Raw genomic sequence first — 26536 nt, 5'->3', positions numbered from 1 at the left:
TGTAGGGATCTTCGCCTCCAGTCACTGTGCATGAAGTTCCTCTGTATGGTGAACGTGTCACCGTATGGAGTGGCTTAACGGCTACGTTCATTATTGGCCCATTCTTTTTTGAACAGGTTGGGTCTCAAGGACCAAAGACGTGCAGTGTAGCAGGCCAGCGTTACTGCGATATGCTTCTCCGGTATGACATACCAGCCCTACAGGAGAGAGACGCATTGAAGTTAACAGTCTTCACGCAAGGTGAGGCCCCACCGCACATCGCTCGTGAAGTTCACCTGCTTCTCCGAAACACATTTGCAAACGATCGAATTATCAGGCAATCGATTCAAAAATTCAAAATGCTTGGGCCTGCACGATCACCTGATCTCATTCGCTGTGATTTCTAGTTGTGGGGCACCTGAAGGACAGGGTTTACCAGGGGAACATTCACACATGTGCTGATTTTAAGCACAGCATATTAAGAGCGGTAGCCAGCATACCTACGGACATGCTTCGTTCTGCTGTTCAGAATGCAATCCTGCACTTTCAGACTCTTCTGGACACTGATGAGCGCCATATTGAGCTACTTTTGTAGCAGTAATGGTACCGATATGTAATGCTATGATGCACCGTAGCATCACGTTGAAAGTGATTGAATTGAACTGATTCTGAATTATTTATCTTCCCCATGTCCTTGATATTAACGCTACCAAGTTTAGTACTCGTACGGTAATTAGTTTCCGTGTTAAAACGTGTTAAATAGGGAAAGTTTAACTATAACCACCCGGTATATAAAATCCTAATAAACATGGGTCCGCAAAAGAATGGTTTTCCCCAGTACGACTTAGCACGACTGAGTGCATGCATGAACACCTTATAATAGAGATCCAGAGTATCCAAACCGCAGCTAGGACAAACACAATACATAAAGTGTACCACACGCCCACGATTCATGTGAAGACAGGCATTAGAACGTCTCCTCACCTCATCGAAGTCCTTAGACGTTTAAAAACCCCAGCCGTGATTCGAATGCATTGACAGTCATCGATAATGCGTTCCCGGAGTTCATCGACACTATCAACAGTGCTGGAAAACACAAAAGCCTTTAAATGTCGCCACGCGAAAGAATCCGACGTGGGAAGGCACAATACAAGCGACCCATGATCGAGAAATTTGTTGAAATGCAATTTACCAGTGCTTAGGTATCCGTAATGACGATAAAATGAAACAAGGACAGTTTATCGCTTTGTAGTTTAGTCTCACTTGCGGTGTTTCGAAATAAACCTAGCCTCAGACATTTGCAGTGATGTAACACTGGCACGACTGCACTTACATGTTTGCCGTATCGGGAAAACCATTTGTTTCCAGACGTATGTTTGTTAGGATTATCTGCTTGTATCATTATCCTCTTCTCATCCGTTTTGTTTATACCTATAACAGTGAAATGTCCTGTATACACTGCTGCACTATATAGTGCTGTAAGTAGTCAAAAATGAATGTCTGCATTCTACTGGAAATTTATGGGCAACGTTTACTGTGGAATGGTACGTACTTCACGATTTATTTACTGCTGTCTTATCGGTCTACAGTAATATGGTTCACAACAGTCAAATGGGCAAAGCTGCCTGATGTTGGTTCCATAACAATATTTGCAACTCCCATATCTGTTTATAATGGCTCAAAGAAGAAACTTACTTTTAGTTGAGGCTCTTTTGTACACTGTTCTTTCATTACTTATTGTCGCATATCTTTTAATAGAATGCAATACTTTTGGCAATCCGGATTAATGTCAATAAAGCCTGTCGAAAGTTTCCCTTACCTTTAGTAGTTTTAACTTTGCTCCGTTACCCTACATTCTCTTATGTCACTTTCTTCTCTGGAAACTTCTCGTGCATGGACTTTTTTACATCCTCAGTCATGAACTGGTTTCTAGAATCTTCTTCATCTTTATATAGTCACTAAGACCACATTTCACTTCGCTTTAAAAAACCAATCATAATTATCGCTGATTTCCGAAATACTGAAGCCCGAACTAGTTAGGGTTCACTGTAACGAAATTTTGCTTCTTTTGCGTACGCAGTATGGTATAAAGTATATAAGATTAAATTTTTAGCTCATTTTCGGTTATACATCGTGTGAAATTTAGTACACAGAGCTCCACCTCTGGCAGCAACAGTGGATAGAACTTGGCTAGGATGAGAAATGAGAGTACTTTACTCCATGCTGCTTCAACTTCTTGCCAAAGTTCACCAATCGTAATGGCTGGCGATTGGAGTAGCATGATAGTCTTTCGGCAACAGATGGCCAGATGTTTTCAGTGAGTGCAGTATCTGGACAATCTGCTGGCCAGGGCAACAGCCGAACACCCTCTGTATATTAGTATGCTGGGACGGGCAACATGTGGTCTTGCATAATCATGTTCAAAGATAACATCATGGAGACCTCGAAAGTGGGGCACACCAGCCGTTACACGCTAGAAATGGAACGGCTGCTGTTCAAATGGCCGGATATGCGAACCAGAGGCGATAGTGTTGCGTATCCAACGGCATCCCATACCGTCATACTAGGTGCTTGGCCCATATGACGAAGACTAATGAAGCCAGACAACTTTTGTTCTCCTCGGGGCCTCCACATACAGACACATCCATCGTGATTTTGTATGCATAACTGGGCTTGTTTGAGAAGACGACCTGGCTCAAGAGTTGTCGTTGGACGCACTGCTACCGGCGCACCTTCATATGCTGCTACGACAAGAGAATCCGCAACAGTGGTCGCTTTTCTGCCAGTCCGTGATGCTCAAAACGTCGTCGCACTATGTGGATATGTGTCATACTAGCAACAAGTTCATTTCCTGACTCTAGGTAAGTGACGTGGACGTTCGATCCTGCACTGCACAGCGAACAATATGTCTGTCCTCTCAGGCGTGGGGTGGTTCAGATCATGATGGTGGTAAGTGTGGCGTTACTGAACCGATCGTTTCAATATTCATATGGCGGGCATAGGATCTCGACCAAAGTGAGCAGCAATACCGCGGAACGATATCATGCAATCAGGTTCCTGCCTTTATCGAATTCCGACACGAGATCTTATCACAAACAACCAATGCTAAAGTAAGATTTCTGAATCAGAAACCCTCTGCTTAGCGATTCCTTATATACAGAAGATAAATGACGCTACTTTTAGAAACTATCTAAATCAGGATGGCCGGACAGGGATTCGAACCGCCGCGTTCCTCACAGGTGCATGTCCAGTTGCCAGCAGCTAGACTCCAGCTGTATGTTCCTTCGGCCAAGCCACCTCGTACACCACACCATCACCGTGCATGTCACCTCAGCTAGCGTGAAAGGATTGACTGGTGAGTGGAGTGGTGGTGGTTGTATTCAGTGAAGACTGAATGTCAGTATTCAGTTACTGATCGTGCTCGTGCAGCACTTTTACACAATGTGAGTCATCTTCAGAGCACAACTGTCTATGACATAAAGTCCAGACACATGGCAACATCTTCTGTAGGGGACTATGAATTACTATTTTCGTTTTCCCTTTCGTGTTCACGGAAGAACGAGAAAAGAGCAGTCCTTAAGCCATTAATCTGCCGTTTTTGATATGAAAGCGATTTGCTGTTTCGTCAGGGTAAGGGCGAAAGCTCAAGACTCTAAATGGTGTACGACATTTGCTCCGAGCACGAAGATATCCAGATCTCTCTGCCATTGAACACCTGGTGACGGGTATACCTGGTTAGTCTACAACCATTGTGGAAGTTACATCAAAATATGTAATATGTTTCTGAAATTTTATTGCAGGTTACAGTCGCTACTACGTGATCGTTAGCATGTAAGAATTCAACCTTATGTTCCAGACAAGGAGGAGTCCGAGTGCGACTATCTACTGATGAGATTATTTCAGTGCTCCGTATTATGAAAATGTGCTTTATTTGCTCTGGCTTTGTCGTTATATAATGCTATTATGATGTATTACCTGTTACTTTAAGCTGCAGTGAACTAAAATGTTCCTTAAGTTAACTGGAATATCCTTTTGAGACAGTGAATTACTTTCTGAGTAATTTGTGATTATCGAGCGAGGTGGTGCAGTACTCGAATCGCATTCGGGAGGACGGCAATTTAAATACTTTCCGGCAATCCAGCTTTAGGAACGAATGTGAGCGTTTAACGCCATGTCGACATCGAGGTCATTAGGGACGGAGCATAAGATCGGATTGTTTCAATGATGGGGAAGGAAATCAGTCGTGCAATTTCAAAGAAACCATCCCGGCATTTTCCTGGAGCTATTTAGGGAAATCACGGAAAACCTAAATCTGGAAGGTTGGACGCGGATTTGAGCCCTAGTCCAACTTTAGGTTTTGCGTGGTTTCCCTAAACCGTTAAGGCAATTTTCGGGTTCGCCCACGTGGCGCTAAACTCTAATTATCCTTCCTTCTTTTATGCTAGATCCAAACGGATAGGTAGTATTGCTTAACATAAAAAACCAAGTAACTTATCTGAGTTACACTACGTGTACTCCCATCCACAACATCCTGGTAATACGCTGTTAATAAGAAACACATTATGGATTGGTGTGTATGGACTTGACATTTACGAAGATGACTATTCAGTTTTTGTGGGCATCATCTCTCATTATAAATTTCAGGTCTATAATTTAAAGGATAAACATGTGGAGTAGCGATAATGTATACGCTAAAAGATGTTCTGAAAGTATTTTGATATGTGACTCACTGATACGAGACATTTGCCACGTGTAGTGACCCTCCAATAGTGTCACGCGGACCATGACGCCCAAGTGTGGTGATACAGTTGCTACAACGGCTCGATGTACTACGGAGGAGGCTGCTGATTATGATTTGTGGTAACGTCTTCATCTGCTGGAAATGGGGTCATAACCACTGATGCTGCTGCTGATTACGACTAAACATTTAAGGTCATTAATTTACTATTCGCCGTCCAGGACGGAAGCAGTACATCCCATTTATCTGCGTCTACAGTAAATTCTATTTGTAAGTGTGAGAAAGTTTTTAAATGTTTGCTTAGCATGTGTCTGAGGTGGGACGTAGTTATCGCCCCGGTATTCACCTAATGGGGTATGGGAAACCGCCTAAAAACCATACCTTGTTAGGCTGGTACATTGGCCCTCTTCATTAATCTCCCTAGCGGATTGGAACCGGGTCCAGTGCACTTCACCGTCCCGAATGCAAGCTCTTTAATGTGCACGGCAATCTGGGTGGTTCAGAGCCACTATACCCAAGACCTCTGTGGCAGACACACTAAGTGCCTCCACACTGGCTTACCATGTACCCTGTCAGTCCAAAACTTTCGGGACTGGATTAATAACAAAAGTAGAGAAACGTTGAGATGGTGGTTTTAATTCTTCAGGTGTTCTACATAGTCTCCCCCCCCCCCACACACACACACACACTTGAGTGCAACGCACAAACGTTCGTATAACCATATGAAACTGTCAGAAAAGTCCTTCTTTAGGATGTTGTCCAACTGGCGCGTCACGTTGGCTTCGATGTGTTATGTTGTCAAAGCGTTGACCCCTCACATGGATTTCTGTACTTTGTCGTTTTGGTGATAGGTTCATACTAATAACACCAAGTCTCGTCACCATACACGATTTTTTGCAGAAAAGCATTGTCCGCCTCTTGCATTTCAATCAAATCGTGGCAGGCGTATACGCATCGGTGTTTTTGTTCGGAAGTAAGGGTGTGGGGGAGAAACTTTGAAACACAGTTCTCTTCTTCACAAATTCTGGAGAATGTCTTGAACATTCGATTTAGAGATTTTTCCCCATTGCGATTTGTGACACAACAACATTGACAGAAACTGTCAGAAAAGTCCTTCATTGGGATGTTGTCCAACTCGCGCGTCACGTTTGTTTCAATGTGTTATGTCGTCAAAGCGTTGACCCCAGAAGGGGATTGGTCGAATAGACCTCTGTTGTTTACAGTTGTTAGTTCGAGCTGTCGCCGTAGTTACTGTGCCGACACCGCTTATACCCCAGTAATAAAATCAGTCTTGAAACTTTTTGGACGGACAGTGTACACGGTGTTCGGAAGTTACAGTTACAAACTTCTAGGACTTGTACAGGAGAATGAATAGATAATATTTTGGATAGGAACCAACGTACGGAAACGTGCCGTTTCCGTTCTACGACGACTTCAGTTCAGACGTTTAACTAATCCACTTCTACTTGAGGTTCAAAAATGATTCAAATGGCTCTGAGCACTATGGGAGTTAACTACTGTGGTAATCAGTACCCTAGAACTTAGAACTACTTAAACCTAACTAACCTAAGGACATCACACACATCCATGACCGAGGCAGGATTCGAACCTGCGACCGTAGCGGTCGCGCGGTACCAGACTGTAGCGCCTAGAACCGCTCGGCCACACCGGCCGGCTGCTACTTGAGGGATTGAATGAATAGGTGTGACGCAGAACAATTATTAGACAAGAATTCTAACGGAAACATAACGAAACATTTATCCAGAGTGAAATTTTCACTCTTCAGTGGTATGTGCGCTGATGTGAAACTTCCTGGCAGAGTAACACTGTGTGCCGGACCGATACTCGTTCGCAACTGGTGGTCTAGCGGCTAGCGTTGCTGTCTCTGTATCACAGGGTCGCGGGTTCGATTCCCGCACGGGTTGGGGATTATCTGTGCTCGGGAACTAGGTGTTTCTATTGCCCTCCTCATTACATCATCATAATCATTTGCAACAGTGGCTGGATTAGAGTGAGTAACAAAAAACTTGGACTGTGTACCAATTGGGACTTTGTCCGGGTTCTGATGACCGCGCAGTTGTGCGACCCACAAAGCAAACATCATTGGACCGAGACTCGAACTTGGACCCTTTGCCTTTCGAGGGCAAATCTTTTCCCACGTGCCAGCGAAAGGCAAAGGCTTCGAGTTCCAGTCTCGGTCCGCCACACAGTTTTAATCTGCCAAGAAGTTTCATCTAAGCGCACACTCCGCTGTAGTCTGAAAATTTCGCTCTGAAAACATCCCTCAAGCCGTGTCTAAGCCATGTCCCCGCAATATCCTTTCTTCCAGAAGTGCTGACCAAAAATTTCGCTGTGAAGTTCGGAAAGTAAGAGATAGATACTGGCGGGAGAGCCATGAGGAAGGGTTTTGAGTCGTGGTTGGGTAGCTCAGTTAGTAGAGCACTTGCCCGCGAAAGGCAAAAGTCCCGAGCTCGAGTCTCGGTCCAGTACACAGTTTTAATCAGCTAGGAAGTTCCATTCATTTATCACCGATTTGTTTCTATTCACAATTAAACATTATTTGTTTACATTACTCCAAAATAAAAAAGAACCCAGAATACTGTACGTAAAGAACAGCACTGATGCATTATAACAGCGGCTTGATGTGGCGACCAGCAACGTCGTTACAGACATTGTACCTACGGAGCATGTTCTGGTACGCACCCTCCATCCCATCTCGTTTCTCTTCAATTTCTAGTGCAGCTGGCACAGCCCGTTTCAGATCTTCCTCTGTCTCTACAGGAGCTCCTTAAATTAAACTTTTCAACTGACCCCACAAGAAGTAGTCGACAGGAGTTAAATCTGGCGACTGCAGCGGCCATGCGATTAGACAACCTTGGCGTATCTACAGTGTCTATCCCTCAGCAGACGTGAACGTGTAACACATCCGAATTGAAACCGTCATAGAACGGAAATGGTACGTTTCCGGACATGGGGCCCTATTCAAAATATTATGTACTCACTCTCCTCTACAAGTCCTAGAAGCTTGTAATGGTAATTTCCGCACACCCAGAATACCGCACAGACGCATAGTGTTCCACAACAGTTTATCGATTAGAGCCAATGCTTTCTCGTAGACCTCGACAGCTCTGCACTTACGCATACGAGGGTGGTTGCTTGTTGAACGTGATACTCTAATTGCCTTCGAGTTGTCTGAGAGCGTGTCCATTACAATTTAGCGATTTACGAAGGAATTTGATAGCTTGCACTGTGACTGGCCAGGTTTTGTCTTACTAATGGCTCACCAACTAAAAGCTTCAGTAAATCTCGCTGTCCAGGCGTTGCACGTGCTTTACTCGTAAACACGAGCATCGACATCGAATCCTTTAGCTTCAACGCTTGAGCAAAGCCTCAGTTATTGACTAGATGTCCAGTTCGCATGTGTAAGAGAATCGAAGGGAATTTCCCTTGTTCGCATAGCAATACCGCGTAGTTGTACTCCGCAGTGTTTATCAGCGTACTTCGAGCGATTCCTGATTGCTTTGACCAGTGTAGATCAGAAATGAAATGTGTTAGTTTGGATAGGTCCCAGGGCCTGTGTTCGGCAACTGTTCGAAGGGACTAACTATTGCATCACCTCGATCGGTAATATTATTCTAGTGAAGCAGACGCTCTTGTTAAACTTCCAAAGTTTGTATTACTACTTTACTGCTTGGGATACGTGGTTGTTGTTATGGACTTACTATGCAAGATAACGATAATACACTCCTGGAAATGGAAAAAGGAACATATTGACACCGGTGTGTCAGACCCACCATACTTGCTCCGGACACTGCGAGAGGGCTGTACAAGCAATGATCACATGCACGGCACAGCGGACACTCCAGGAACCGCGGTGTTGGCCGTCGAATGGCGCTAGCTGCGCAGCATTTGTGCACCGCCGCCGTCAGTGTCAGCCAGTTTGCCGTGGCATACGGAGCTCCATCGCAGTCTTTAACACTGGTAGCATGCCGCGACAGCGTGGACGTGAACCGTATGTGCAGTTGACGGACTTTGAGCGAGGGCGTATAGTGGGCATGCGGGAGGCCGGGTGGACGTACCGCCGAATTGCTCAACACGTGGGGCGTGAGGTCTCCACAGTACATCGATGTTGTCGCCAGTGGTCGGCGGAAGGTGCACGTGCCCGTCGACCTGGGACCGGACCGCAGCGACGCACGGATGCACGCCAAGACCGTAGGATCCTACGCAGTGCCGTAGGGAACCGCACCGCCACTTCCCAGCAAATTAGGGACACTCTTGCTCCTGGGGTATCGGCGAGGACCATTCGCAACCGTCTCCATGAAGCTGGGCTACGGTCCCGCACACCCTTAGGCTGTCTTCCGCTCACGCCCCAAAATCGTGCAGCCCGCCTCCAGTGGTGTCGCGACAGGCGTGAATGGAGGGACGAATGGAGACGTGTCGTCTTCAGCGATGAGAGTCGCTTCTGCCTTGGTGCCAATGATGGTCGTATGCGTGTTTGGCGCCGTGCAGGTGAGCGCCACAATGAGGACTGCATACGACCGAGGCACACAGGGCCAACACCCGGCATCATGGTGTGGGGAGCGATCTCCTACACTGGCCGTACACCTCTGGTGATCGTCGAGGGGACACTGAATAGTGCACGGTACATCCAAACCGTCATCGAACCCATCGTTCTACCATTCCTAGACCGGCAAGGGAACTTGCTGTTCCAACAGGACAATGCACGTCCGCATGTATCCCGTGCCACCCAACGTGCTCTAGAAGGTGTAAGTCAACTACCCTGGCCAGCAAGATCTCCGGATCTGTCCCCCATTGAGCATGTTTGGGACTGGATGAAGCGTCGTCTCACGCGGTCTGCACGTCCAGCACGAACGCTGGTCCAACTGAGGCGCCAGGTGGAAATGGCATGGCAAGCCGTTCCACAGGACTACATCCAGCATCTCTACGATCGTCTCCATGGGAGAATAGCAGCCTGCATTGCTGCGAAAGGTGGATATACACTGTACTAGTGCCGACATTGTACATGCTCTGTTGCCTGTGTCTATGTGCCTGTGGTTCTGTCAGTGTGATCATGTGATGTATCAGACCCCAGGAATGTGTCAATAAAGTTTCCCCTTCCTGGGACAATGAATTCACGGTGTTCTTATTTCAATTTCCAGGAGTGTATATAATATACTACAGTCCTGTCTTTGTACTCCAGCTCTAGGCTCTCCAAAAGTAAAGAACAACTGAAATATACTCCTACGAGACAATAAATCTGTAGTGTTAAGATGGGTGCTTACCTGCATTGACGTTGGCATGCAGGATGTCAGGCTCCTTGAGGTAGTTGTACTGGCGTACCGCACTATACCAATAGGTTACTACTTCCTGACCTGCAAACACAAATCATCATAAACATAGATGTCAGCTGATATCTAAAACAGGCATAGAGAAAGATCTTTTTTCTGAAGAACAAATTATTTACTCCAGAAATTGATTACGGCACTCAAATTATATTTATGAATGAGAGTCAGAGGCCGTAAGCATATGATTCATGCGAAACTTGGAAAACTAAAAGAGACAAGTAATCATTAGATAGAAATGAAGTAAGGATGGAGTTCGTTGATCATTCCGTTTACATTTTTCATCGAATATATGGAATGGGAAGTGATAAATGTGATGGTCTTTGTTGCTTGTAATAAGAAAGACAAAAGGTAGCTATTAAATGGTATCGACAAGATGCTTAGCAAAGATTTTGACTTAAGGAAGAAGAAAGACGAGAATAATGTGAAGCGGGGTAAATAAAAGTCCGCCTCCGTAGCTGAGTGGTCAGCGTTGCTGTCTGCCATACGGAGGACCCGTGTTTGATTCCCAGTACTGCCAAGCGTTCTTCCTTTGTGAGAGGACTGGAATGAGGAGCACTTAGCTTCATGATGTGAACTGAGAAGTTATTTGATCGAGTGGTAGGAAAATCGATTATGGTCGTGAGAGCAGTATGTTGACTCCATGCGGCTCCATACCGCATCTAATGACGCCACTGTCAGAGGATGAGCATTACGAAGATGCGTCGGGAACTCAAATGGGAATCCCTGGAGGGAAGGTGACGTTCTTTTCGAGGAACGATGTTGAAGAATTTTAGAGAACCGATATGTGAAGCTGAGAGCAAAACATTTCTACCGCCGCCAACATACATTTCGCGTGAGGATTTCTCTTCCTCTAACCTATCTACCTCTTATATATCTCTTTCACCCCTTCTATCGCCTTATGTCTCTGCTCGATGAGAATAACTCACAAGCTGCAAGAACATAACGAGAAAATTCCCAACTAACAATGTGACTGACATTCAGAAAAGAAAAGTATGTTTACTTTCATATACATAGTCATTATTATTATTATTATTACTATTACTATTACTATTATTATTATTATTATTACTATTATTATTGATTGTTATAATTATTTTTTATTGTTATAATTATCATTGTACTACTGTTATGATATCTATTTTTTTCTTTAACATCAATACTGCATAATAGGCTATATGTCCTTAATGTTAAGTAGAAACTGTAACTCGTTCAATCTGAGTATGCCTGGTTAGGTGTAAGAGAGGGCCTGAAGGCCCAAATCTTGCCAGGTAAAATAAATGAATAAATAAATAAATAAATAAAAGAAATAAGTGCTCATATGGAGGAATGTAGGCAGTCGTTTTGCGCTTGCTCTATTTGCGAGTAGAAGAGGGAAGAAAATTACTAATAGTGGTACAAGGTGCCCTCTGCCACGCACCGTACGGTGGTTTGCAGAGTACGTATTTAGATGTTGATGATAATGCGGTCGGTCGGTGCAGATGTGTCCTCCAGGTCTTGTGGAAGTAGTTTATGCTTACAGAGTAAATAAAGTACCGACATAATAGATATCAAACCCAGAGAAAAACGTTAAAATATGTAAGCATTTCGCTGTTTATGAAACAAAATTACACAACGTGGCGGAAACCAGAAAGAGGGGAAGTCTTAAAGGAAAGCAGCACAGATGAGAAAAGGATGCGTAGTAGAAGTGAACCACAACACATAGCATCCTGGGGAAACGGGGGACACACATGCAAGGGGTCTGGGAAAATTTGAAATGTCGTATTAATAAGCATGTTACAAATCAAGTCGACAGATCAAATACGAAACTTTAAACAGAATACGTGAGCTGAGAACTTACTGGAAAAATCTTACTGGAAGAAGATAGGATGGTGGAATTTGTCTTCGAATACCCAACGAGAGTTAATTTAATAATAAAATGAACAGCGGTATGTAAATGTTTTAGGAAGAGCCAAAGACTTGAATATGAAGTATGGTTTACTAATGGCATTGATAGTATTAAATATTCGGAGAAAAAAGAACGGAACAGGATAGGAAGTACGTACTACACCGTTCGAAAGTCTGAAGACAGAATAAGAAACTGAACTCTTTCTCTGGAGCAAAGTAATCAGTACTGCGAGCATCTGCACAGAGCAGCTGTTTAGTTCCTTCTGGTCTACACTCTTCGTCATATTCCGAAAATAAGTCTAATGCGTAACATATACTTTGCTTCTTCTGTGTCAGCTCGTAGTTAATTAAAATATGTATTGATTTTTATTCCAATTGTTCCCTGAGGAAAGTAATATAAGGTAGACACACATTACGAATTTCTTACTTGAAGGTGTTAATTTGGTTATATAGTCAGCTGAGCTGAAGTTTGCTGTGTAAATAGCAAATTATCCCATATGTATTATCTGAGCGTTGATTTCTTAAGGCTACTTGCTGTAACATAAAAAGAGCAACTTAGCTCAGACCATTACATCTTTCATCTAAATCTTAACACATCCACTTACCTTTCCAATCGTTCTTTCTTAGTTGTGTTTCTATTTTTTGCACATATTCTATTTTGAAACCAATGTTGCAAAGTTTTATCAGTGCAAAATAGTTGCTTCTCCAATGGTCTGTTTGAGACTCGTCAACTTAACCTATAGTTTAAGTCTGTAGACTGAGCGAAATCTTCTGTATTACAAAAGACGTTGCTCATCCTGAATTAAATGTTTGCTGTCTGGGAGTGTCTCTTTCAAGATTATCTCCATAATTCTGGCTATTAAGCCAGAGTTATCTTTAAATATTGAGACCTTTGTTTGTTTTTTATGTGCATAAGGCAGTGGTCCGAAGCACATTTCTCTGCCTATTGGCTGTCTTCTAGCTGGAGATGTCATCAGAGGCTCTAGCAACTCAGAAATCAGTTATAATCTCAAACAAGCTTAGCAAGTCTAATGTCTGTACGTATCCACTACAAGCTGCGGTATCGACGGCATCTTCACCGAGCCCAGGCATGCGTAATCAAACACAGGGGTACGTAAACAGGCAGAATACGGCGCTGTTTTCGGCAACGCCTAAATAAGACAACAAGTGTCTGGCGCAGTTGTTAGATCCGATACTGATGCTACAATGGGGGGTTATCAGGATTTAAGAGACTCTGAATGTGGTGTTGTAGTCGGTGCATGAGCGATGGGACTCAGCATCTCCGGCGTAGCGATGAAGTGGGGATTTTCCCGTACGACCATTTCACGAGTCTACCGCGAATATCAGGAATCCGGTAAAACATCAGACATTCCTGCAGCAGGAAAAAGATCCTGCAAGAACTGGGCCAATGACGTCTGAAGAGAATCGTTCAACGTGACAGAAGTGCAACCCTTCCGCAAATTGCTAAGATTTCACTGCTGGACCATCAACAAGTGTCAGCGTGCAAACCATTCAACGGAACATCATCGATAGGGGTTTTCGGAGCCGAAGGTCCACTCGTGTACCCTTGATGACAGCACAACACAAAGCTTTATGCGTCACGTATACCGGTCAGTACCGACATTGAACTGTTGATGTCTGGAAACATAATGCCTGGTCTGACGAGTCTCGTTTCAAATTGAATCAAGCGGATGGCCGTGCACGGGTTTGGAGACAATCTCATGAACCCATGGACCCTGCATGTAAGCGTGAGACTGTTCAAGCTGATAGAGGCTCTGTAATAGTGTGGAGAGTGTGCAGTTGGAGTGATATGGTACCCCTGACAGGTCTAGATACGACTCTGACAGGTGACACGTACATAAGCATCCTGTCTGATCACCTGCATCCATTCATGTTCATTGTGCATTCCGACGGACTTGGACTATTCCAGCAGGACAGTACAACACCCACACATCCAGAATTGCTACAGAGTTTCTCCAAGGACACTATTCTGAGTTTAAACACTTACGCTGGTCACCAAACTCCCCAGACACGAACATTATTGATCATATCTAAGATGCCTTAGAACGTTCTGTTCAGAAGAGATCTCCACCCCCTCGTACTCTTACGGTTTTATGGATAGCCCAACAGGATTCATGGTGTCAGTTCCCTCCAGCACCACATCAGGCATTAGTCGAGTCCATGCCACGACGTATTGCGGCATTTCTGCGTGCTCGCGGGGGCCCTCCACGATATTAGGCAGGTGTGCCAGATTATTTGGATCTTCAGTTTAGAATCACATTGGTGAAACGGGGTGATGAGAACTGATGGAATGCAATGGCATGTAACCGAATGTGAAACAGTTAGTCGTGGAGCTTATTGTGAAAATGGCTATCCTTTAAGGCGTAGCTGCAGATAATGCGATAATATGTTTTATAGGCAGTGGAAAAAAAAATCCAGAGGTTGAATTTGTCCAGTGCTGCCATGTAGTTATTTTCAATGTGGCACACTTTTCAGGAGCGATAGATTGTTCCAAAGGAGTATTATTTTTATACGCAGATCAGGAATCAAGCAAAAGCAAATTAATTTAACCAGCTATTGGCCCAAAGCAGTGCTCATACAATAGTTGTAGCTCTCTTACGTCCATTTTCCCACTCTTGCTAGCTGTGACGTCACGCACGAGAAAGAATCGTAGGGGCAGAGCACCTCCACCTTCTCGTAGCACGATAAATAACTTTCCGGCCAATTTACCATCCAGATTCACAGTCGGCATAATTGTAAACGAAAGCGTAAGGCATTGATGTTAGTTGACCTTGATACAAGTCTCTTGGTACCTCTAATGACCAGGGTTCCTTTCATACGCATTTTCTCTTCAAATCCCGATAAGTTGGAGTTGAAAACAAATTCCTTACTGAACGATGGGACACGTTTGTTTCTCTCATCTATAAATTTTGGGGCGAATTCTGCAGTTTTCTGTGGATCGTCAAGTTGACGCTACGTTTGAAATTTCGGTAGCTTACATCTTCCAATTCTGTAGTACTATTTGAAGTTATGCAACCATCCACTGCTCCCCTTAAATCACTGTAACATTCGTTGCGCGCAGTTTGATGTGCATAACGCAGTAGGTAACTATGATGCACATTCTGTAAACTGTATCGAGCACCCCTAAAACCCGCAAACTCCGGTTTCTGTAAGAAGTGCGCCTTGTCCTCCTGGAATATCCTTTGTTTCTCGTAGGCATTACACGGTGGTATTGCTGCGGACTTAATCGAAATCTGTTCAGATTTGTTTTTTTTTTTTTTTACCAAGCCGCGGATGATCTTTCACGCACGTAATTATGTTTGGCACCCGATTCTTAGACAGCGATTATCCTTTACTACGTTTCACCGGAGACAGGATTTGTAGCTCCCTGTCCGACAAGGATCGTGAACTACATGGCTCGACACCTGTTTCAGTATCACTCTCCCTTGGGAAGCACGTATCTTCATCATTGTGCTCCTCATGTACATTGTCCACACAGTCGAGAGTATACGACACCACACATTCCACTGACCAACCCTACAGTAATGCTGATATTTCACCTGCCATTTTTTTCTCACTCTGAGAAATTCCTTGAGTTACTTTGTGATGAGATGTCAACTTACGAATCTGTTGCTGTAGATATAACGCAAAGTTTGGTTTGTTTATGGTTCCCATTGCCATGCTTTGTTTCGACAACATTAGCACTGTAGCACTGTTGTGAGGTACTTCTCGACGAAGCAGTTCGACTACGGTCCGTAGCCACATGCTGTACTCACCACTGGACACCTCCAGTCTCGCCCCCTGTTGCCACTAGCAGCCAATATTGTCGTTGCATGGTAGACAATACGTGGGGCGTCGAATGCCATAAACGTTCTTGGCCTTTAGCTACCTCGCACTCAAGGGGTTCCTTGTCAGAGCGTCATCACAATGCTCTGTGAATCTGCAGACTTCAAATGGTTCAAATGGCTCTGAGCACTATGGGACTCAACTGCTGTGGTCATTAGTCCCCCAGAACTTAGAACTATTTAATCCTAACTAACCTAAGGACATCACACACATCCACGCCAGAGGCAGGATTCGAACCTGCGACCGTAGCAGTCGCACGGTTCCGGACTGCGCTCTGCAGACTTATCAACCTTAGTACGGAAGATTGCAAAGCTACTAAGCATTATTAGTTACAAGTGACTTATCTGATTGTATCAACACGAAACTATTTGTTTCTATCAAGAACATTATTCTCATTGTGTATAACTCGGCACCACAGAAGGACCGCCGGCCGCTGTGACAGAGCGGTTCTAGCCGCTTCAGTCCGGAACCGCGCTGCTGCTACGGTCGCAAGTTCGAATCCTGCCTCGGGCATGGATGTGTGTGGTGTCCTTTGTGTTAGGTTTAAGTAGTTCTAAGTCTAGGGGACAGATGACCTCAGATGGTAAGTCCTATAGTGTTTACAGCCATTTGAACCATTTGAGCCACAGAAGGACCCAACAACACTTCAAAGTTATGTATATCTCAAATATTAAGTGTACATATTGTAAATAAACTTATTAATGTGTTATTTTATGTAGATGTCTCATTGTGTTTATTGGTCACCTGAAACACTAACACGTCGCGGGCTCCAAAACACATGTCCACTCCGCCATCTTAAGCAGTAGTCTGACGACGTCACGAACCAGCCCTTGCGTGGATAAGTATTAATAGTTTGGCTTGCTGAGCCTGTGTGAGTTTGTAACTGGTTTCTGAGTTATTATAGCATCTGATGATGTCTCGAGTATTGGAAGACGAAGCATTAGACAGAGAAATATGCCTTGGACCATGCCCTAATTAATGTCGATAGAACAAAACTCACCAAATACGAAGAGTACTGCCAGCCACATTGAAATACAACCGTAAAAACATTTTTCGGTAGCCCGATGACGAAACGAACAGTTACTTCCGTTTCTTCTTAGGTTTATACAGTGTGTCTGATACAAGTATGCACTGAGTCGTATACACTTTGTGGTTTTGTTGTTGATGTTAGAAATGACAGAACTGCTGGATGAAATCCCGTGACACCAGATACCTACATATCACCAAATGCACTGAGGCAGCGTCCGTGCTGAAACTTTCATCTGGGACACAGATCACCAGCGTTAGCATCCTCATCTTGAAGAAGGGGAAGCAATGAAAGAGAAACCGACAGCCGATAACTTAGCGTGAAAGTACATTACGCACCTGTGACATCTGCCTGAAGGGTCGTAGTAGGCCGGCAAAACAGGTTTTGGCCGATGTCGCGGTCTGTCCGGTAGTAGAATGTGTTCACGTGTGCCAAGTGGTTTGCCCAGGCCTGGGCGTAGCTGCAAAGCTGTGGAAGAAAAACACCGTTATCGCTTGCAACACAAGTTACAAATAAAGTTTATAATTTATATGCAATCTCGAATAACCGCTCTCAGTCTTTCAATAATATTTAATTGACTTCCATGGGTTGCTGTCATAGTATAGCGTAATATGCACGTCAAATCTATGGTTGAATTAAAGGACCATTGGGCTCACGTCAACATTTCCGTATAAGAAATCAGTCGTGGATGACAGGAAAGGCATAATGTCTCTGCGGTTTCCTCGCATTCGGAAGGACGACGGTTCAATCCCGTCTCCAGCCATCCTGATTTAGGTTTTCCGTGATTTCCCTAAATCGTTTAAGGCAAATGCTGGGATGGTTCCTTTGAAAGGGCACGGCCGATTTCCTTCCCAATCCTTCCCTAACCCGAGCTTGCGCTCCGTCTCTAATGACCTCCTTGTCGACGGGACGTTAAACACTAACCACCACCACCACCATCTGCGGTTTCTAGCTGCACTTAGAATGGTTGATTTGCTTAGAGAACATTGTCCACCTGTATATCTAAGCTCACCGGACAAAATATCGGTTATTCCCCTGAAAAACCACACTTTGTAGCGCTGGAAATAGTGTAGAACTGATATCAGGTCGTTATGTGACCCTCCACGGCTGATGTAATTCATAGGAATGAAGCGGTTTGTGTTTGCCACTCGGTTCAAATGGCTCTGAGCACTATGGAACTTAACATCTGAGGTCATCTGTCCTCTAGAACTTAGAACTACTTAAACCTAACCAACCTAAGGACATCACACACATCCATGTCCGAGGCAGGATTCGAACCTGCGACCGTAGCAGTCACGCTGTTTCGGACTGAAGCGCCTATAACCGCTCGGCTGCCACTCGGTTCTATGGAATCAGCGCAGTAAGATGGATCAACGCGGAGACGTGACAGAATGACAGAAAGGAGTTAATTGTATTTGGACGTGCCCATGACAGAGCCACAAGTTGCCCGATCATCTGACGTGTGTATGAGGAACGGTGGATCACTCACAGCAATGTTATATCGCGTAAGAAGATTAGGCGGAGAAACATCCTAACGCACATGGACTGGAGACGAGAGTCACACCTTGCCAAGAAAGTCGGATTCAAACCTGACAGGAATTTCTGCTGTCAGTGAATGCAGTTCCATCTCAACCAATTTATGGGCGAACATTGTGAAGAGAACAGCATACAATGGACATTTGGAATGAGATGCCTCACACAAGGCCATTACTCACAGAAACTTATAAAGCTACACGTCTTCAGTGCACCAAACGACACAGAAACTGGACAGTAACAGACTGGAGACTTCTAATCTGCCGGCCGCTGTGGCCGAGTGGTTCTAGGGGCTACAGTCTGGAACCGCGCGACCGCTACGGTCGCAGGTTCGAATCCTGCCTCGGGCATGGATGTGTGTGATGTCCTTAGGTTAGTTAGATTTAAGTAGTTCTATGTTCTAGGGGACTGATGATGTCAGATGTTAAGTCCCATAATGCTCAGAGCCATTTGAACCATTTTTTGAAGCTTATAATGTGGCCCGAACAGTCGTAAATGTGTCGTCTTTTCAAGCAATGGAAGGCGTAAAGTGCATCGATGACCCAATGAGGCATTTAACTCGTAAAACGTGTAATTAGTGCGTATTTATGCTGGTCATTCCATGGACTATAATGTAAATTGTGCCTCATACTTCATACTTCTGGGATGTCATCATCAAGGAATCAGTAGAAATACGACTCTCTGAGAACTAGATCAGTCGATACGATTGATTCCATTTGAATAACGCCTAGAATGTTGTCATTGGTAAATTTCTTACTATGCAAAACTGCTATATTACTAAGACATGAAGACGATCGATCTAATATAGATAAGGCAGCTTTCTAGACATTAGAAGTGCCTGTTCTGTCGGACATGGAGTGGTGATTCTTCTGTCGGGATACCACTTGCGATGAAGCAGCTGGGACATATGCTTGAATAACTGGGGTGAAAGGAATGGAAAGGAAAGAGATAGGAAGGAAATAATGACTTCCAGTCACAGAGGGCGCCGTGAGAATGCAAAGGCGGGAGTTGAAAATCTGCGTCGGCCAGGGATTCGAACCTGGATGCTGTTTTTCTCTAGAACGGTTGCCTTAACTGCCTCGGCCATCTGGACACGCTTCCCGCTCTTTGCACCGCAACGGTCCTCGGCCATTAATCCCTACAGGCAGATTTCTGATTCCCGTAGGAATTCAGACGTCAGTTGTGCATCCGCATCAAACTTTTTCATGTAACAGCTGCCGCGAACATAGAATTATATACATGAGTGGTGTCAGTTCTTTTGGACTGTCTTCGGTCTGGAATCTCATCCACTGGAGTAGAATTGTCTTCAGTGATGAATCCCCCTTCGAACTGAACTCCACTGACCATTGAAGATGTATCTGGAGACGCCCCGGCCAACAGTGGGACACCAACCTGACTTTCGCCCGCTATACGTGCCAACAACTAGGAGTCATTTCATTGCAGGATACCTTTGGTTGTCATCCGCGGAATCCTTATAGCACAGTGGTACGTCGACGATATTTTACGCCTTGTTTTGTTGCCCTTCGTGGAAAGCCATCCAAGGGTTACATTTCAGCAAAATAATGCCCTCCCGCATATGCCGAAAATTTCTACTGCTTGTCTTTGTGTTCGCCAAACTCTACCTTGGCCGCAAGGTCGCCGAATCTCTCACCAATAGAGAACGTGCGCCGGATCTCTCACCAATTGAGAACGTGCGGAGCATTATGGGCAGGACCTTCCAACCTGCTCGGGATTTTGACAATCTATCTCGCCAGTTGGATGGAATTTGGTCGGATATATCTCAGGAGGACAATTCTTTCTCTTGAATAAATCATCCAATTTTTCTGAAACTGAAATCATTTGCTTGTTTATACACTCCTGGAAATGGAAAAAAGAACACATTGACACCGGTGTGTCAGACCCACCATATTTGCTCCGGACACTGCGAGAGGGCTGTACAAGCTATGATCACACGCACGGCACAGCGGACACACCAGGAACCGCGGTGTTGGCCGTCGAATGGCGCTAGCTGCGCAGCATTTGTGCACCGCCGCCGTCAGTGTCAGCCAGTTTGCCGTGGCATACGGAGCTCCATCGCAGTCTTTAACACTGGTAGCATGCCGCGACAGCGTGGACGTGAACCGTATGTGCAGTTGACGGACTTTGAGCGAGGGCGTATAGTGGGCATGCGGGAGGCCGGGTGGACGTACCGCCGAATTGCTCAACACGTGGGGCGTGAGGTCTCCACAGTACATCGATGTTGCCGCCAGTGGTCGGCGGAAGGTGCACGTGCCCGTCGACCTGGGACCGGACCGCAACGACGCACGGATGCACGCCAAGACCGTAGGATCCTACGCAGTGCCGTAGGGGACCGCACCGCCACTTCCCAGCAAATTAGGGACACTGTTGCTCCTGGGGTATCGGCGAGGACCATTCGCAACCGTCTCCATGAAGCTGGGCTACGGTCCCGCACACCGTTAGGCCGTCTTCCGCTCACGCCCCAACATCGTGCAGCCCGCCTCCAGTGGTGTCGCGACAGGCGTGAATGGAGGGACGAATGGAGACGTGTCGTCTTCAGCGATGAGAGTCGCTTCTGCCTTGGTGCCAATGATGGTCGTATGCGTGTTTGGCGCCGTGCAGGTGAGCGCCAAATCAGGACTGCATACGACCGAGGCACACAGGGCCAATACCCGGCATCATGGTGTGGGGAGAGATCTCCTACACTGGCCGTACACCTCTGGTGATCGTCGAGGGGACACTGAATAGTGCACGGTACATCCAAACCGTCATCGAACCCATCGTTCTACCATTCCTAGACCGGCAAGGGAACTTGCTGTTCCAACAGGACAATGCACGACCGCATGTATCCTGTGCCAACCAACGTGCTCTAGAAGGTGTAAGTCAACTACCCTGGCCAGCAAGATCTCCGGATCTGTCCCCCATTGAGCATGTTTGGGACTGGATGAAGCGTTGTCTCACGCGGTCTGCACGTCCAGCACGAACGCTGGTCCAACTGAGGCGCCAGGTGGAAATGGCATGGCAAGCCGTTCCACAGGACTACATCCAGCATCTCTACGATCGTCTCCATGGGAGAATAGCAGCCTGCATTGCTGCGAAAGGTGGATATACACTGTACTAGTGCCGACATTGTGCATGCTCTGTTGCCTGTGTCTATGTGCCTGTGGTTCTGTCAGTGTGTTCATGTGATGTATCTGACCCCAGGAATGTGTCAATAAAGTTTCCCCTTCCTGGGACAATGAATTCACGGTGTTCTTATTTCAATTTCCAGGAGTGTACATGTACATCACATATGATTTGCGTCCAATTCGTATAATTCTTTCGCGGTGCGTCTTAGAGTGTATGTGCCCAAGCTGCTTCATCGCTAGTGGTGTCTGTTCTGTCGGACATGTTTCACAGAAATCTACGTCAAGGAGGTTAATGGGCGAGAGTCGCTTCGGTGCGGCGAGCGGGAAGCTGGAATTTTGGGTCTGACCGAAAACGTGTCCATATGGCCGAGGCGCTTAAGGCAACCGTTCTAGAAAAATGGAAACCAGGGTTAGTGTTCTGGTTCGGCAATAATTTTCAGCTCTCGCTATTTCATTTCCGCTATGCTCTGTGCGGCTGGAAATCATATTTTCCTTCCTACCTCTTTCCCCTCCCGTTTCTGTCCCTTTCCTTTCAGCCCAGTTATTCATGTAGAAGGCAGATTGCACCACAGAGCTTTCGTAGCAACGGACACTTACAGCCGAACAGCATCCACTAAAGTAACTCTTGCACAGCTTAGAAGTACACCATGCAAGCGCCGGCAGTGTACTTTCGCCAGTGTACGTCTGAGGATAGCCAGAAAAAGTAATCGACATCGTGCAATTCTCCCGAAATTCCTTCCCACGCCCGGGTTCCCGGGTTCGATTCCCGGCGGGGTCAGAGATTTTCTCTGCCTCGTGATGACTGGGTGTTGTGTGCTGTCCTTAGGTTAGTTAGGTTTAAGTAGTTCTAAGTTCTAGAGGACTGATGACCATAGATGTTAAGTCCCATAGTGCTCAGAGCCATTTGAACCATCCCGAAATTCCATGGAACAATTGTCGCTTTGTCCGGGCAAAGCGCCATGTGACAGAGAGAAGACAAGAGGCTGGAAGTGAGCGACTTAAACTGAAGTAGGGCTATTCGACTACACATTTGCACTGTATTATCTTCGGGTTGGCCGCGGCCGAGCGAGGTGGCGCAGTGGCAAGACAAGAATCTGGACTCTTATTCGGGGGGAGTGGGGAGGGGGGAGGGACGTCAGTTCAGTTCAAATGGCGATGTTTTAAAGACTTTCGTGATTTTCTAGAAATCGCTTAAAGCGAATGCCTAATTCGTACCTTTGGAAGTGCACGATGGATTTCATTCCACAATCCACAATAGCGTTCCATTTCTAACGACCTCGTTGACGATGGGACGTTAAACTCTGATTTGCTTCCTCTTTCTGTTGACTGCTGTGTATAGTGGCGGTCTGATTGCTGATGGGGGCACTCAATTATGGATACCTGTCCAGACTGCTGGTAAGTCGTTATGTGAGAATTACATTAATTTTTTGTATACTTCTTTGACATTGGTCACTTTATTTTACGGAATTATGAGCTAAGGACGTGTTTCAGATGGGAAGCATCGTTAGGTAAGTGTAGGAAATTTATTGGAGGGCGAAAACTATGTGCAACTATTACATATTACAAGTGTGCCATTAGACTATTTGGTGTAATTTGGCATTGTCTATACTTATTGCACACGTCTATAATTTTAGATTTAGTATTAACGCCAATAAGGTTTAGTCCTCCAAACGTTAGCGTATCGTATACGATTTTTCGTATGAGACGTCGAGTCACTTGGGTCACGAAATACCTAAGCGCAGATATGGTTCTTTTTGCCACTGTTGGGGCTATTGACAAAACACGTGCCATATAATTTATTTTAGATATTATAAGGAACAGTCAAATCAAAACGAAACAGATGTAAAAAAGTAAATAAACTGTTTATTATTTCAAAAGTAATCGCAATATCTGTTGATATGTTTATCCCACAATGAGGCAACCCGATCAATACCTTTATGGAAAAATGTGTGCTGCTGCTTACGGAAACATGACTTTACCCAGGCGGACACCATTTCGTTCGAAGCAACTCTACGGCTACGAATGCCTTTCTTCACGGCTCCAAAAATATGGAAATTTCATGGGGAGAAATCGGGACTGTGTGGAGGATATGTAAGGGCTTCCCAGCGAAACTTCAGCAGCGTACTCGAATCAACTTTGGCAGCGTGTGGGCCTGCATGTTGCTCATGCGAGTTCCATATTTTTGGAGCCCTGAGGACAGATATTCGTTGCCGTCGATTTCCTTCGCACGAAGAGGTGCATGCCTGGGTTCAATCATGGATCCGTCGCAAATGGAAAAATTTTTCCATGAAGGCGTGAATCATTTTGTCTAGTATTAGGGGTAAATGTGCTAACAGTTATGAAGATTACTTTTGAAATAATAAACAGTTTACTTCCTTTTTTCGTCTGTCTCCTTTTCAATTGACTGCCTCTCATATGAAGTGCTTAAACAGACAGTTCTAATTGGTAAAACACAAGGTACAGTATCGAAAAAGTTTAAACTGTAAACACTCTGTAACCACGGCATTCCGTATCCTGTAACATTAGCGCTCATGAAGGCATATTACCTCAGTTGTTCCAAACTGCAGCAACTGCATTTCGAAATAAAGCCTGCATACCAACACGGCCAAGACAACACATCCGCTTCTACCAACGCTCGACAAGGAGGTGCTGGCTAGCGCCGACTGACTACGCGACGATATTAATGTTGGTGAGTGGATTCGAGTCATGGAATATGAAACACACCCAAAACACTACAGAGCCAAATCCCGACTGATCTACAACATTCGCAAACTGCGCGCTAAACGCCTCATTCGACAAACGGTACTATCGACACCACACATTGTTTGAAAATGGCAAAACCGTGTCTGCGAGTAATACAGTATCGGTGTTCCTGGTAGAAACGTTTGACAGTCCATAATGATACATAAAAAAGAACGGGCGGCTTCATTCACATTAGTCCGCAGCTCGTGGTCTCGCGGTCGCGTTCTCGCTTCCCGAGCACGGGCTCCGGGGTTCGATCCCGTGCGGGGTCAGGGATTTTTACCTGCCTCGAGATGACTGGGTGTTTGCTTTGTCCTCATCATTTCATCACCATCGAAAGTGGCGAGGCTGGACTGAGCAAAGGTTGGGAATTTGGACGGGCACTGATAACCGTGCAGTTGAGCGCCCCACAAACCAAGCATTATCATCATCATTCACAGTGTGATCATGAGCACGTCCAGAGTCGGTAGTTCATTTCTGTTACTCGGTCACTTCTCCTCGTGGGCCCATCTTATTATGCTGATTTCGTACAACCGATTGGCAGATACGCACCACTTTATTTCTACGACCGAGAGAAGTGGCGCAGTGGTTAACACACTGGAATCGCATTCGGGAGGATGACGGTGCAAACCTGTGTCCGGCCTTCCTGATTTAGGTTTTCCGTGATTTCCCTAAGTCGCTTGAGGCAAATGCCGGGATGGCTCCTTTGAAAGGGCACGGCCGATTTCCTTCCCCATCTTTCCCTATTCCGAGCTTGTGCTATGTCTCTAATGACCTCGATGTCGACGGGACGTTACTCACTAATTTCTCCCGCCTTCGTTTCTATGACTTACAACGAACAGTCACATGATCACCTGGTATCAGTCCTGTACTATCTACAACGCTTTAAGGCGGTGAGTGTGCTCTTTACAGGACGTGACTAACACTTTGTCCCGTGGGCTTATTTTTTAAAATAAATTTAAAGAGTAAATAAGTATTGGTTTACCTTATTGCACATTTAATTTTACAGCCTTAAGCTTTGTTATTGCACAGGGTGATTCTTATTAACTTAAAAAACTGCGAAGTGACGTAGATGATACTGAGTCAAGTAATTTAATACCGGACCCATGGGGCCGCAAATATCGGGAAATACTCCAAAAATGGATGACAAATGTTGAACATGAGACGCCACCACATAACGCACCTCGCCACACGAACAGCAGTTGAGATTATCGGTCTGTCGCCCCGATCATCCTAACCCAAGTCAAGTATTGACGTCGCTGTGGCTCTGAGCCCACGTGCGCGACTTTAGCACGTGGAGCTCAGGGTTCCAGTCTAGCGTCTGGCAGGCAGTATATTTTTCAGTGCGTCAGACTATTATGTGTTTACATTCAGGTAAGATTGATTATTTTATTTACCTGCCTCACAGTCTCCGTTGGTTTATTGCAAAGTAAGGTACAACAAAAACCTACCATATTGCGTCACACGTAAATCAGTGTAAGGTTCCGAATTGCGCCATTACCAGTAAGTGATCTATGTTTTCTTTACTACATAGTGTCAGTAAACAAAATCAGAAGGTGACTTTTGCATTTACAACAGACCAGATTTACAAAAGGTGTTCTAAATTTTCATCGTTTGCTCGAATGCAAGTATTGCATCACTCAATTATCCCTCCAAGCCCAAACACTGCACACGCGGTGTGGTGCGTCATCTGGTGGCTCAGAATGTTCAAATGTGTGTGAAATCTTATGGGACTTAACTGCTAAGATCATCAGTACCTACGTTTATACACTACTTAACCTAAATTATCCTAAGGACAAACACACACACCCATGCCCGAGGGAGGACTCGAACCTCCGCCAGGACCCATCTGGTGACGTCACATGTTCGAACCTCTGCCAGGACCCATCTGGTGGCGTCACATGTTCAACATTCCTCATGCATTTTTCTGGTACTTCCCGACGTTGGAAACCTCACGTGTCTTATATTAAATTAGTTGTCTCAGCGTCATCTACGTCGCTGCGGGAGTAAGAATCATCTTATATGTGTATATTAGCTTACGCTTTCCAGTAGTTTCTTTGCACGAAACTAGTTTAATACAGCCCTATGCTTATTAATATTCTTAGCATTTGTTCGAGGGTACGCGCCATTATTTTACAGTAGGTTCAATAAGATAATCGGTCTTAGGTTCTAATTGCTTTATTTCCTCAGTTTTTGTGAAATAATAACATTATCCCTTCTAAAAATTCCTTTGGTAAATTACTATTCAGGTCTCTTAATTGATTATACAGGGGGTCCCAGGAGGAATGGTCGATATTCAGGGACATGACAGGAACGC

General features: G+C 45.2%; 1 protein-coding gene across 1 annotated transcript in view; it reads right to left on the bottom strand.

The window, feature by feature from the left end:
* Positions 1 to 26536, bottom strand: part of LOC126298157 (Golgi-associated plant pathogenesis-related protein 1-like) — a 374557-nt gene that overhangs the window by 42837 nt on the left and 305184 nt on the right. Inside the window, exons 4-5 of the mRNA XM_049989467.1 lie at positions 17158 to 17287; positions 10000 to 10089 (exon numbers count right to left, since the gene is read on the bottom strand). Of these exons, the coding sequence (XP_049845424.1) occupies positions 10000 to 10089; positions 17158 to 17287 (220 nt within the window). The remainder of the gene's footprint in view (positions 1 to 9999; positions 10090 to 17157; positions 17288 to 26536) is intronic.

Source organism: Schistocerca gregaria, chromosome X (genome assembly GCF_023897955.1).
Source record: "Schistocerca gregaria isolate iqSchGreg1 chromosome X, iqSchGreg1.2, whole genome shotgun sequence".
NCBI classification, from domain to species: Eukaryota; Metazoa; Arthropoda; class Insecta; order Orthoptera; family Acrididae; genus Schistocerca; species Schistocerca gregaria.
Note: the sequence above shows the minus strand (reverse complement) of the source record. Positions and strands in the feature narration are given on the sequence as shown.